General features: G+C 38.2%; 1 protein-coding gene across 1 annotated transcript; it reads right to left on the minus strand.

Annotated features, from left to right (window-relative positions):
* Positions 1 to 55: 55 nt before the first annotated feature.
* Positions 56 to 10,302, minus strand: LOC145787349 (beta-1,3-galactosyltransferase 1-like). Its single transcript, XM_082599074.1, has 4 exons — positions 10,014 to 10,302; positions 9,014 to 9,192; positions 7,364 to 7,547; positions 56 to 1,583 (listed from the first exon to the last, which is right to left on the minus strand). The coding sequence occupies exons 1-4, from the start codon at positions 10,242 to 10,244 to the stop codon at positions 1,059 to 1,061; spliced, it is 1,119 nt and encodes a 372-aa protein (XP_082455200.1). The 5' UTR covers positions 10,245 to 10,302; the 3' UTR covers positions 56 to 1,058.
* Positions 10,303 to 15,054: the final 4,752 nt, after the last annotated feature.

A 15,054-nucleotide genomic window follows, 5' to 3' on the forward strand; every position in this document is an offset into this window, starting at 1 on the left:
GGTCTCTTCAATGCCTCTATGGTGACGTAGATGTTCAACCAACAGCACAAGGAGGTGGTCAAACAGAATTGATTTACTGCAGCGACGGTAACATACAAACAACAGTGTCGGAGTAAACAACTGCGCGCACAGCATATCTCAGACAGCAAAATCCGTTATTTTTACGAAAAGTTACCGATTTTGCTGTCTGGTTATAGCTTAGGTAGCCTACCCTGTGCATTGTTCTAAGTGACAACTATCCGGATATTGGCATAAATATTAAATAATATAAATTCAGTTGGAAAAGTTTGACGTAATCGCAAGCAGGCAAGATTAGGGCTACACAGTGGCAGGATTGTTAAAGGCATCGTTTGCACGGCGGACAACAAGAACTAAAATAGGGCGGACAGCACGACGAGACAGCAGTGGATAAAAAAACTATTGAACGAAGATGCAAAATTGTACGGGAATGGTAGAATACGACTTGGTGTTTTTTCAAAGAGCGTCATTTTTCATCGTATTATTGCAATAAGCAGCTTGCATGGCATGTTTAGAAAGGTATGGGAGACTGTTTTGTCTGGCTAAGCTACTTTTGACACAATTTCCACGGATTTGAGAAGCATCGAGCGACGTGGTTGATTCCTCGTCGCTGAATGAAGTCGCGTTGCTTCAAGTGGCTCTTTGGTGGAAATGAAATTTCCTACACAAGTTCAGTCCATCCCTCATGAATACAAATCGTAATTGAACACAGAGCGGCGCTGAGGTACACACGAGGTTGAAACATGCAAAGATTATAAACTGCGCCTGAGAAGATACTTTAACGCTTTAGAAATTTGTCTACAAAACCCCACGTTCATACACGCGTCATTCATACGCAAGGTACGTTGTCACATAATTTATATCGCTACGTACAAAAATATAAATAATATTCTTGACTAAAATAAATTATTCTTTTATCAAAAAGCGTAAAATATTAAAACAAAACATTGAAACGTAATTTATGTTTGAAGATACAATTCAGAAACACCGTTGAAGAACAGACTTCAAGTTTCGCTGATGGGAAGACTAAAAAGTAGCACCTAGGTTACTATTGGTTTATTATGTTTGTCCCTCACGACTTTGAAATGAGTAGCGCACCCAGAAAAGTCGGCGGCAGAGTCGTGGAGTTCTTTCCAAACCCGCACGAGCTCTTCGCTGTTTAACTTGTGGAATGTCATCACCTCATTGTAGACACAAAGATCTTTCGGACCTTTTTTTATCCCCCAACTTTTAAACCCCTTGTGATTCGAAGGCTTGATTCGCAATTTCCTAAGGCACACCCCAAGGAAAGCGTCATCAATGGGAATGATGGGAATCACTTTGGTCACTTCGAATATCTTCTTCGACACCAGTGATGACATCACAAAGCCCCCGCCAGACACGTAGGGGGGATAGTACTTCTCGTTCCAAAGGTTGGATGAGACATAATACTTGCTCAAGGGGTTGACTATCCGTGGGGAGGGGTAGAGGACACTCCCCGCAAACAAGTTCTTTGCTTTCTTGGGATGGAGGGAGAGGAGGTAGTCAACGACGTTATGGATATTGACAAACACGTCATCGTCACCCTGCGTTAACAAAATCATATCCAAGGTAAAAATGAAAGTTTTTAGAAAGATTATATTTATGAGTAACAATGTGAGGTTAGGTCGGGTGAGCTTGTAGGAAACACGAGCTCATGTAGGCCTATTGTAGATGACAGGTAGTAGAGGTGGAATAATTATTATTCCACATCGACTACTTGGCATCTACATGACCTGTGTCACACAAAGCACACACCACGAAGATTTGAACCAAAGCTATATAACAGGAACATTACCAACAAAGATCATGAAGGCTTTACAGGCCGAAAAGATAGGCTACCGATTCCGTTTTGGTGCAACACTGATAAATTAGTTTGCACCTGGGTCCTGTAGCCGAGATAATTTTGTCCAGAGCCGTCCATAAAAAGTAAAAAATTATTTTGGCTCCTAGTAAGCTCATATTTTGGGCCCTAATTCACACCTCTGATTCAGACTAAGGAGGGAGACAAATGTCCTCATAATCTTGTTTTCAGATGGAAACGTAACAGCAGTTTCTTTTGTAGTATCCAGGTTTACGCCCAGTGGTTAAAGATTTAAATCAAGTGGACGAAAGGCAAGGAAGCCAATCTTCGTGAATCGTGTCCACCTTCAAGCATGCTTTTAATTGTCCTGCTAAAGACACAGCCGCATGCTTTTGAGCGGTGTCGAACCGGCGCCCTTTCGAACGTCGTTCCAGAATTCTCACCACTCGGCTATGTAGACTGGGCATAGCATAACAGCGGTGCCCGGTGGTTATGAAAACAGCATTGCAGGTCTTTGAAGCACACACAATGACCGAATTTTGGCTGTTGTTAGGCCTACATTTAGCTGTAGCAGCGTCATGCCTTCCCTTACGGTGTTATATATATATCTGATATACGGTGAATATATCTGTCATGACAAGGGCACATGCTCAAGGGAGGCGTCACACATATCAGACCTCTTTGTCTGTGACCTGCAGTTGTTGCAGTTTCTGTATGAGAGCATGAGGAACTCTGCTGCGTGTCAGTGCGATGGAACAGCCAACCACATCATCTTTGGGTGTCCCATCTATTCCCCTCCCAATGGAATAACAGGCCTCCGCACACGACGATCTGACGAAAAGTTGGCTCCAAGTCCTTCCATTTGGCTGACCACAAACTTTCTGCTTCATACGAACGACGACGACGAAGCACATACACGCGCGTCAATAAACAATGCATTCTGGCACAGGAAGCAATCCACGCAAGATATGCACGGCTCGTAATGTCATTCAACAAACTGCCTACCACGTAGCGAGCCTAACAGATTATGGCAGAAACTTCAAATTAAAGTAAAGTTTTAAAATCAAGAAACAAAAGATTCTTCAATATTCTTACAGCGGTCTTCCATTCTGAATGGTTTCTACAACTAATTGTTAGTTAAATACAATCATTGTCGACCTGACTCTTTTTCATATAGGTCTACGTAAAAAATGCTTCCTTTACTTCCTTTTATGGAAATTGACAAATAAATCAATTGGAAACTCTGGTACCTCCGAACTGGCCACCAACACGTGGCACCGAATTGTGACGTGGTGGGTGGTTACGTGACCTATGATGGTGGAAGCATACATTCAACTACAATTCATTTGCTTATACACCATTAACCTCAAGCACTCATAAACACACTGGTTGCCCTGTAAAATATCACCACTGGCTTAATAGAAGACTGATACTGTATAAGTATAACCAGAGGTGGGCATCCGCTGTTTTAAAAGTAGCGCGCGCTACCGCTACTTCTCCCGTTACTTTTGTCTCAAACACAGGAAGCACTTCGTGAAGCCAACATGGCTTTAAAAACAAATGATGATATCAATCGTTTACACTGCCACTTCAACGTCGTTGTAGAAAACACGTTCTAGTTGAAACTTATTGTTGCGCATCTTTCAAAAACACGAGCATTTCAAACTGTGAGTCGCTGAGTTGTGCCCGCTTTGGCTTCAGCACATCTTTTTAAATGGAGAAAGTCTCTCACCGCAGCAATGGAAGGAATGGTGCGTGGTATTATACTTAATGAACAAACGTTTTAAATCGGTACTGGGAAAGATTAAGGACTTGCTTCAGTCTGAAATAAAGTTCTCAAGTACAATTGAGTTTTCTTTACGTACTGCTATTTCATCTGATGGCACCAACACACCAAAAAATTCATCTCCGGAGTCGTCACTATTGTCGGTATCAACGTGGCTTGATGTTTCTCGCAATAGTCGAATGATTTCTGCCTTGAATTTTTCATGAATTGCTTCTTAAAACTCCAAAAAGAGGTATTTTTGTTCACTGTAAATTGGAAAGTAGCGGGTAGCGGCAGTGCGACTGAAAGAAATGTAGCGCCTCTCTGCTACATTAGAAAAATGTAGCACCTCTACTAGCGGCACTACAAAAGTAGCGCGCCACTGCCCACCTCTGCGTATAATATAGGGTCATTCCATGTCAATTCAAACAACACTATTGAGTCATTCCATTATAATTCAACAAATGGTTAACACCACCATCTCTTAGATTTTCTTCATTTTTACATATTTAGTACATATTTTAGAATAATATTCATATCTGTTGGAATTTTTTTGATACCTCGTGTCGTTTTCAAGTTATCGCAATTTAAAATTTGACATTTTTGCCACTAGTGGCGCCATTGTGCGTGGGAATATTTTGGGAAAATGCTCTAAAGTCACCATTTCTTGTCCAATTATGATGAACAAAGTGTCTATTCCCATGTTCTCATGGGTGAGGAATTCAGTTATGCTATTAAAATATCAAAAAAACAATTGTTTGATATGAAAAATCTCATGTTATTTCTTAAAAGTTCCTCAAACTTTAAGCCCCCCCCACTCCCCCATGATTGCATAAATTTTTTTCTGATTGGCTCCATTTTGTAAAGTGATTGTTTATTTACCAAGAAATGAAAAATCTTTCACTGAACTTTTCTCTAAGTGCTTTTATCACATTAACTGTTAGCATTCCCATTGCAAGCTAATAATTATATTTAAGCTATTGTGAAGTTAGGGATAACAATATTATGACTTCACAAAGACATAAAAATGATGTGGTTAACCTTAATTTAAAATAAGTAATCACACCACATCAAAAAAATCAATTTATTAAAATATAGAGCTTTTGCCACACAAGTGTGGCTTCTTCAGTATAATCATATTCAAATAGAATTACATTTGAATATTTTCAATCTTATTCAAATAGAATTATATTTGAATATTTTTAATAGTTTCTATTCGAATTAGATTATACTGAAGAAGCCACACTTGTGTGGCAAAAGCTCTATATTTTAATAAATTGATTTTTCTGATTTGGTGTGATATTGTTTATTTTAAATTGAGGTTAATCACATCATTTTTATGTCTTTGTGAAGTCATAATGGCTCTGAAGTCATAATTGTTATTTCTAACTTCACAATAGCTTAAATATAATTATTAGCTTGCAATGGGAATGCTAACAGTTAATGTGATAAAAGCACTTAGAGAAAAGTTCAGTGAAAGATTTTTCATTTCTTGGTAAATAAACAATCACTTTACAAAATGGAGCCAATCAGAAAAAAATTTATGCAATCATGGGGGAGTGGGGGGTAGAGTGCATCAGTTGCCCCTTTATTTTAAAAAAATTGGAAATTCAACTCGACCCTTGGTAGTTTTGTTCCTATTCACCAAAAAACGTCATAGCCAAAATTTTATTGAATTTGAACTTCATTAAAGGGGTCGACAGTGAACTCGAAATTTTGGAAAATTAACGCATCCGTTATCACAGTATGTACAGCAAGGTAAGGAAAGAAAAATGGAATAAATACACAGTTACACTGTAACTTCCATATTATGGTTATGTGTAAGAGCAGCTTCTCAGGCTGTTTAAATCGTAAATCAGTGTGTACATAAAACAAATCTAAGAGGTGGAAATGTTGAAGTGATGTCATTAAAATTAGAGAATTGGACGTCAGTGAAGCACTTGACTACTGACTATGCTCCAGGCCTGTGAACGCGTTACATAGACCAAATTAAGTTTTAGTAAAGTCGTTAACTAAGCTCAGACATGCACATATTTCAAAGCAAACTTAAAAGTTCACACCAACGTAGTTATATACCAAATTCATCATTTATACAACGATTCAACATTGTCGAACGTTGAATTTGTGCAACTATGGTCACTTCTCTCAACTGAATCGATGTAAAAGTTAAGACTGTCTCATAAAAGTTAATTTACGTTGCTGTTATCTATCCTCAAGCTTCTAGCTTCTATCTATCTTCTATCTAGCTAGCTTCGACAAACCATTAAGCAACCCTAACTCTAACTAAACAGCAAACGAATCAAATTATCAAACAACGTTTATTTTATACAACGACTAGTTTGTTGATTGTTCAAAGACAATAAACCATTGTGACGTACAATGGCCAGATTGCAGGGAAACTCCACAACGTGACCGACGGATATTCACAAAATAGCTTTAAACATCAAACTTTGACTTGGATGTTGACCCCCTTAAACAACTCCGATTGACAAAATATTTCACATCCTGTGTTTTTTCATTATTTGGAACAAAATTACCAAGGGCCGATCAAAAATTCCAACATCGGGGCAACTGATGCACTCTAGGGGGGGGCTTCAAGTTCGAGGAACTTTTAAAAAATAACATGAGGATTTTCATATCAAACAATTGTTTTTTTGATATTTTAATAGCATAATTGAATTCCTCACCCATGAGAACATGGGAATAGACACTTCGTTCATCATAATTGGACAAGAAATGGTGACTTTAGTTAGAGCATTTTCCCAAAATATTCCCACGCACAATGGCGCCACTAGTGGCAAAAATGTCAAATTTTAAATTGCGATAACTTGAAAACGACACAAGGTATCAAAAAAATTCCAACATTTATGAATATTATTCTAAAATATGTACTAAATATGTAAAAATAATAAAAATCTAAGAGATGGTGGTGTAAAATTTCTTCAAAATTTGTTGAATTATAATGGAATGACTTTATTTCTAATTTGGTTGAAACTTGACACAGACGATGTTGGTAGCAATAATATACTAAATCTAAAATCTTGTCTTAATTAGATGAATATTCCATGAGTTGTGACACTTTGTAGGAAAAATCATGAAATAATTTTCGGATTAGATACAGGTAAAAACAAGAAAATGAATTAAAAATGTTTTTGAATTACAAGAGGAGTTTTTGCCTTGATGCCCCACAGCCAAGTAAGACTTCAAACAACTGAAACTCGAGATATCTTCCTATTTGCCTACTTGTCTCAAGACATTCAATATACTAGCAGTGCTTGGATCCATGTAGCTTTGTATAGCTACATTTTGTAGTTCCCAGTGAAGACCAAGAACAGGCTGAGAGATGAGTTAAAGAAGCTAAAGCTCGCATTAAATATCTAGTTGCTTAAAAGCAATTTCAAGTATCTCACTAATACAGTAGGCTATGTACATTGTACAATGATCAATAAATGAACAAAAACAAAATTGGTTCAGCGTTACAATAGTTCAAAATCGAGGGGAATAAAACGTGTCCAAAAGGAGGAGAGTCAAAAGGTTAAGAACCACTGTCATAGATGTTCATCTGAGGTAAAGTTTTAGATTGGGAGTTTTTACTTACAAGCAACACTTGTAAGTACTAGCAAGGAGTTTTACTTAAGCAAGTTTCCGTGAAAACAGAGATGGTGTTGTTTAACCCATTTGTAGAATTGACATGAAACGACCTACAGTATATTTTAATGCTTGCATGTTTTGACAAGCATTTGTATCACTGTTCTCACCTTGAATATAAACTTGGCTTGCGGACAATACGTTGTCATCCACCTCATAAACATGATGTCCTTGATTGTGAGGTTGCGAAAGGAATCGTGGAAGTCTCCCTGAATGATGTCATGGAACTCTTCCGACTCTATCTGCAACTTTGACTGAGTATGCTTGTTGCTTCCTCTTGCAAGAAGAAAGATCCTGAAGTTTCATTTAGAAAAATCAGTGTAGGCTGTTCAGTGTTCACTGTTCACATAGCAAACTCAGCTTCATGGATTTGATCCAGATTTTTAAACTTGAACCTTCTACAAAATTTTCAAATCTAAATAGGCTCATAAGCGAGGGTCTGCTACTATTCGGTGAGTCCAATTCGGTGAGACCGATTCGGTGAGTTCCTAACTCCTAACCCTAAAACGGCAATGATAATTAGGCTACAGTACCCAATAATTTTTAAAAAAATTTCAAAAAATCACCGAATAGGGAATCGGACTCACCGAATCGAACTCACCGAAACGGGCCATTCCGCATAACCGAATAAGGCAATCAATTTTCACACTGGTCTATCGCAAGGTTGACCAGCATAGAAATTTAGAGTTGCATAAAAATCACATCACTGATGTGTCCAATGTCCATACATAAATCAAATAGGTCATTATCATCCAAACTCGGTTTTGTCCCCACTAGTGGGTGTGGACGATTCTTTTTCAGGTTGCAGCGATTGTTATTGCTCCTATTCTCCATCTTCTTCTGTCCCTTCAGTCCAACCTTGTCCTGCCTCAGTTTTCACCTCTTCTCTCTGTGTTCTTTTTGGTTGTCCCCGTTTCCTCTTCCAATCTGCCTAGTCATTTTGAAGAAAACTTCCTCCCCTCCTTGGTACAATGTTACATGCCCACAGCCCCACACGTCCATTTGCCCTTGCAAGTTGGTCATTTATTCTCCTTCATTTCTAGCAAATCTACCAGTTTGTACGTCTTTTTCTCCTTTCTCGTCCATACTTTACTCTTACCATTGCCGTTTCCGTTCTTCACTGCCTTTGTGTATTTGATCACCCAAATAACAGAAGTTTGTCACTGTTTAACTCCATGATAGTAACTCTCAACATGACCATCAATCAAGTCCTTTCCTTATTACACGCCTTGCATTGAATTTCTTGTCACTCTCTTACCAGATATTGCACACGGCTCCACTTTGCTCTTAACAACGAAGCTTTCTGCTCTGCTCACTATCTCTTTTGTTTTTTCGGGATTTACTTAGTAGGCTACTCTGTCTCAAATGCTTCCTTCCATTTCTCAAACTTCTTTTCTAATCCCTTCATGCTACCATTGGTCATGACCAGGTCATCCGCATACAAAATTTTACTCAGCATGCCCTCCCTTATTCCTTCATCCACAACACCAAATATCAGAGATGACAGTACTGATCCAAATAGGTGGAACTTTATATATCTGTGTCATCCAAAACGTAAAAACAAAAAAATTTCCATTTAATATTTTATAGCATATTTTTAAAATTTTTGTTGACATTGCTTGTAACAGAAGCAACTTCAGCCAAAACATGAATGTAAATAAAAGAATGTTTTGGAGGATATAGAGGATATTTTCTCCAGATAGGAGGATATTTTCTCCAGTATATAAAACTGCAAAACAAATTGTAATATTGTTAGTTACCTTTTTACAATAATGCCATCAATGTTAGATTCATTCCCCCAAGTCTGTCTGATTGCTTTTCTGCTTAAAAACTGGGACATCGTTGACTTCACCACAATAAGCAGAAAGACATGTAGAGGCTGTAGATTCTCATCTTTGCACTTGTTTGGTTCATTGAAAACGAAAGGATAATATTTTCTCTGTAAGCAAAAAAACATCATGATGTTGTCAGTGAAAATTAAAAAGTTTGTGTTATGTTGGAACAAAATGTTTTGTAAAAAAGCACGTGGTAAATAATACGATGACAGCAACAACAAACGGACCCTGATAAAAGCGCTTCTTGTTGACATATTATATTTTTATGCTGCTTGAAAATCAGGATGCTATTTTTCATTTATCTTTTCTATAAAAAAGGAATTTTTCTAAAAACGTTATTTTAAAACTAAAAAACAAGTCACGTAATTGACGTAAAGGATAAAACTTGCAGATGGTATGATAACATTATTGATAAATCAACTGTTTTTTTTTTTGTCGAATTATTTTCAATTGAAAAATATTTGTTAAGTGGACACACCTACCGTACGTCGATGGTCACAAATCAGTACATGAATCCTAATTGATAGGATCTTTATCCCCAGACTGGGAAAGCTTCTTTGAGAGCCTAATTCTGGCAGTTTCGCATACTCGAAGAGGCTTTGAACCACTGAGGATAGCTAGGTCCTCGAGATTGACAGAGTTACCGTAAGTTTGCGATAATTGTTGAAATGTTGTTGCTAGAAAGTTATTCCATTTACTTGGTGCTGCTGAATAGAAAGTAGTCCTAAAATACGTTGCTCAAGGCAAGCGCACACACCAAAAGTCGAAACAGCACCGCTTGATCTTGAGTCGGAAGCGTAACTAGGCATAACTTTTAGATTTAGTGAATTAAATAGGTGGACTAACAGGTAATGGGCGGAATGTAGCCTACTTTATTTTATTTAAAAAAATCATTTCTATTGGGTAGCCTACGCATCACACCAACCTGAGAATAATTAAGTTTAACTTCTATTTTTTCCAAAATTTTTGTGTGATTTTGGGTTTTAGCTTGGCGAGTTGCATGGGGTAATATCTTTTTGCAATGTAATCTCTTAGCTTCAATTCTTCTCACAGTGTTTGAAAGTTCGACATATCTCAAACAAAAATACATGTTTGTTACAAACAGAAAAGCAAGACAGACCTTGACACCACCATGCAAGCGACGGTGCCTATACATAATGAATGCTGATATACGATCTGCATAGCTCAAGAAGAATTTGTTTTCAAAAAGTGTTTATTTCCAAGAGACCAGACAAAACAAACGAATCAGCGCAGCGTTGCCAGGTTATTTTGCAAAAACAAGACCAAAAATACCAAATACAGTACCAAACCAACAGAATAGGGGTTTTTCGCTCAGTTAGAACTGATCTCTATAAAAAAGGGCCCGCCAGCGTAATGGTTACGTGTATAAACTACTGTAAGGTTATCTAAGCACAAATGAAAATACTGCAAGTCTTCATCTTCAGGGTGCGGTACTTCTACGTACCCATTGTCAGGCATTGTCGGTCGCCTGTTTGCAACATGTAGGTCGCTGCAGCAGATGCACGTGATATTGTGAGCGTTTTTACATATAAAAAGAAAATTAAGTAAACTTTTCGCCATCGACAACGTGGAATAGCGGCTTGAGCGTTATGGTTAAGAAGGTTATCATTTTCGATGATGTGAGTTCGATTACAATCCTTGTTATTATTTTCTTCTTCTTTTAATTACCGTACCAAACAAAGTTCCAAGCAAGAATCAACACTATAGCTGATTTCTAGAACAACCTGAGTCAGTGTGACCTTTCTCGCACTCAGCCATAGAGTCACAATAACTGCAGTCAACTGGTTCATAAGGTAAATTGTCTTATGGTAAAGTGTCTACCGGTCAAAACATCCAATCTGCTGCAGCTACATACAAATTACGCCGGTAGACACTTTAACGTTGGATGTTTTTTCGCGCGAACTAGTTGCCACCTGTGCACCACAACCCATCGGTTAAAAAAGGTAGGAAAATTTTTCTTAAGAATCTGTGTGATTGCAGTCAATAAGATCCTTCCTGCACTCCGTTACAGAATAAAAAAGAGTAGGCCTAATGGCAGGTGTGGGAATCAAATTTGCGCAATCGAAATGACTACCATCCTAACCCCAACGCTCAACCCGCTAGGCCACGCTGCTGATGGTGAAACGTTCTCTTGAATACTTTGTATCAAAAATGTTTCGAGAAGAACGCTCACAATCACGTGATGATAGTCACATGACTACAATCAGCTGATTCACAAGAAAAACTGCCGTACGTTATTTCTAGGACTTAAACTTATCTGTTCCGGCGGGTCAATTGCCCTCTTGGTTTGTAATTGTGATGACGTGAAATTTGCGTTGTTTATTAATTTTCTCTCCATGATGTGGCTTCTGCAGCAGGGTTGCATTCCTGGGGGGCTCGGGGGAGCTCAGCCCCCCGAAATATGAAAATGCTTGATTTAGGGGGGGCTCAGGGTGGGCTCGTTCAAGGTTTCACTTTTCCGCTCTTCTGGCTGAACAACAACTTATCGACTGAACAAGTAACACTTTAACAGCTTTCTCACAATAGAACTGCAAAAATACACGAACATATAAGTTGATAGCAATCGCCGTTTTCCGTTTTCCGTTTGCAAATAGGGCAATCAAGAATGACATAACAAATTTTGTGGCTCTTTTGACATTCTAGATGTCTGCGTGTGATGTGACCCTTCACTCTTGCGTTGAATAGCCTTTCCCATCCATGTGCCTTAAAACTTAGGAAAATAGATAAAATTTTCAGTGTGCATTATGCTGCGTCCTCCCATCGTGCTATCAAGGCTCTGTGGAATAGTTTCCCAGCATTGTATAAACACTTTACAGCCCTCTCAGAAAGGGGAAATATTAGAGAAACGGATCGAGCCATGTTTCAGAGGTCTCTGCATCAAAATGACCACCAAGGAATTCGTAGAAGATCTGTCGCTTTTAAAAGATTATCTTCTGCTATGATCGGCCGTGATCGGCTGTGGATAGCCTATTCAGGTTAATAAGCACTCTAAGCTGTCCACATTAAATAAACTCAGATCTGTGCAAAAACTGTTTGCTGGCTAAGATCAAAGACTGTCGTGGTGCTTATAACTTAGCCCATAAAACCAAAGACCTGGCTTGTTTTGTATAATTTCGTTTGCACCAACTTGGAATATGCTTTTGCTGTATTTCGATTTGTTTAAACTGTTCGTTAATAACTAAATAAGATTTTAGTATAACTGTCCTATTGGCAACTTGCAAAGCTGTAAACACAAGCTCTCATTTCAAGAGATGCATTTCCTCACTTTCCTACAGTCAATTTTTTGCAAATGTGCTTAGAATTGTAGCAAATCAGTAGCCTACAATCAGTGGCGTAGCAACGCAATATGCCACCCTTGGATTTTTGCACGAAGTGCCGCCCCCTCTCCCTTAACACCGTCATAAAAGCCGATAAAAATTCCACACAACAGAAGAATTAAAGCAGTGTTTGTTTAGTTTTTATTGAAAGTTCAAAATGCAATACGTCCAGCTTTCATTGAAGCAAATTCAGCAATTAAATCATCAACATAGATAAAGTCTCGACTAAATCACTTTCAATGAACAGTAGGCTATTGCTAGCGCAGGCCGCCTGCTTTCTCCCATAGTCGATTTCAAGTTAGATTTTATCAACTTAAGTTTTGAAAAAACTTCTTTTACAGCTTGCGATAAAATCGGCAACAGTGAGGTAAAGCTTATGGCTCATAAATACCCCTTGTCCTCGTGCATCAATATTTTCATTTTGATCACAAAGTTTGTTTAATGCACCCACCACATCAATGAAATATTGCTGAAGCGCTTTCACAGCTTCATAGTGCGCACTTCATCGTGTGTCAGTCACTCGTTTTACCACATTTGGCATATATAGTAGCCTACTTAAGCAACACCTCCCATCTGTGAGTAGAAGCAGAAAAGAATAAATAAATCCTTTTCACAACAGTAAAAAATGGTTCAAAAACTTCCGACGATCTCACTGCGTGAACTCCTGCAAGGCTATGTGAGTGGTTTCCACATAGGATAAACAATGCCTCTACATTAATATTTTTTTATTCGGCATTGTACTCCAGTACGGAGTCCTGCCATGGTGGAAGCATTGTCGTATGCTTGACCTCTACACATCATTATGTCTAAGCCATTTTGCTGAAGCTCATTGAGAATAGACTTAGTTATTTCGTCTGCATTTTTTCCTTGCAGTGGAAAAAAATTCAGAAAGGATTCCTTTATTTGTAGCCTACCTCGTTATTGCTGTCGATTTTGAGGTATAGCCTACTATATATTGAGGTATTTAACAATAAAAAACGATTTTATCGATATGAGAGTCATCAGGAGTACAGTCAAGTAAAATTGAGAACTACTTTAGTGTCTATCTCCTCCAACATAAGATCTTTTATAGCCTACCTTTTTACCAAAAAGCTCAATTAATTGATTTTAGATAGCTGGTGAAAGGTATGTTATCATGCTCTTTTGGGCGAGTTTGGTACTAAAATGTGCTCGTAAATGACTGTATTGTAATTTGCAAGGAGTTTTAAAATTTCAAGAAAATTTCCCTAGTTCCTTGAATTAAGAATCTTCCAGATGACCACGAAAAGGAAGATTTATTGGTTTACTAAGACACTTCATGACTGCGATTAGGCTCTGCAAGATTTCTCGCCATCTATTTTTCTCCTTATTCATAAGAATTTAGATTTCATTGTCAGTTGTTTGAGAATAAACTAATGTGACTGTCTTGTTCGTTTAAAACGTTATCACATTTTGCCGCCCTCCAGCAACGTGCCGCCCCTGGATTTATCCACAAGATCCAATGGGTAGTTACGCCACTGCCTACAATTGAGTTGAGAGATTGGAATTAGCTCATGCCATGCGAGTTTCAAGTGTAAGCCTACGCAGTAAAGAAAAAGCAACGGAGATTGCAGGGTAGCAACCAAGCCAAATTTCAAACTTATAATTTTATTTCGGATTCGACCACGTTTTCAAGTTTTGTTACTTCAAACTATGTTTTAGCAAGGGTTGTTTTTTGATATGATGTTCAGAAATAAAAACAAACTGAACAGTGTTTCTTTTCAAAAATGGTAAAGATTGTTGGCTCACCTACACCGATTAGCCTACTTATACATACTTTGTCTATAACAACACAGCTAGGTGTTAATAGAACCCCCCCCAAATAAAATGCTAGGAATGCACCCCTGTTCCGCAGACCCAGATGTTTCACCCTTAATTATTGCTTCTGCCGCGTTCCGGGAGCCGTTGTGTGTGGAGAGACCATTTAGCCTACTTTGTGTTAGAATTCAGTAGTCTACCGTATCGGTAAAGCAAGCGAGAACTATGCCAGGACACCTTTACGATAGGTGTGTAATCGCATTTGAATTTAACCTTGTGAAGGATCGTAGGCTAAGTGTAGGGGAGACCCAGGAGAGTTGAGCCGATTTTTCTACTTTAGTAAATATCTATCGAAATTTTTAGGTTACACAAATAATTCGTTTGGTAAACTGAAGGGTAACCATTCACCTTCATTCACAAAAAAGGAAACTAATCTAACATCATTGCATATATGTGTATTTTGTCGATGAAATAAAAAAGTCAGTTGGCTCAACTCTCCCGCCGATCGAGGAGAGTTGATCATAGTCTCAATGTGAGTTGAGCCATTGCCTACCAAAACCATATAAACACAAAAGATCTAATACAAAATAAATTATCCAATATTATTCAGTACACAGTGTTACAATGTCACTTGTTAGATTTATTTTTTTCACTATTTAATTCAAAATGGTGGTGTTGCGGTAACATTATCCGCCATCAATGACGGGCCCCGATAGTTTTTTGGTCTAAAAAGTAGTTTAACCCATTTCAAATTGCAACCCAAGCGCTTTTCCAGCCGTTTGCGGTCACTCCAAGCGATAGGCTAGTGTAGAAAAGGAAGTGCCCCTTTGGAAATTGTTTGACAGCAAAATA

This window comes from Aplidium turbinatum, chromosome 18 (genome assembly GCF_918807975.1).
Source record: "Aplidium turbinatum chromosome 18, kaAplTurb1.1, whole genome shotgun sequence".
Classification (NCBI taxonomy): domain Eukaryota; kingdom Metazoa; phylum Chordata; class Ascidiacea; order Aplousobranchia; family Polyclinidae; genus Aplidium; species Aplidium turbinatum.

What these genes read in the sequence shown, in the direction of transcription:
- LOC145787349 (XM_082599074.1), bottom strand. Translation starts at nt 10,244, where the DNA reads ATGTATAGGCACCGTCGCTTGCATGGTGGTGTCAAGGTCTGTCTTGCT. An exon ending in TTAAACTTAATTATTCTCAG is followed by an intron (nt 9,193 to 10,013) that starts GTTGGTGTGATG and finishes TTTTGCTTACAG; the next exon opens with AGAAAATATTATCCTTTCGT. An exon ending in AAGCCAAGTTTATATTCAAG is followed by an intron (nt 1,584 to 7,363) that starts GTGAGAACAGTG and finishes TTGTTAACGCAG; the next exon opens with GGTGACGATGACGTGTTTGT.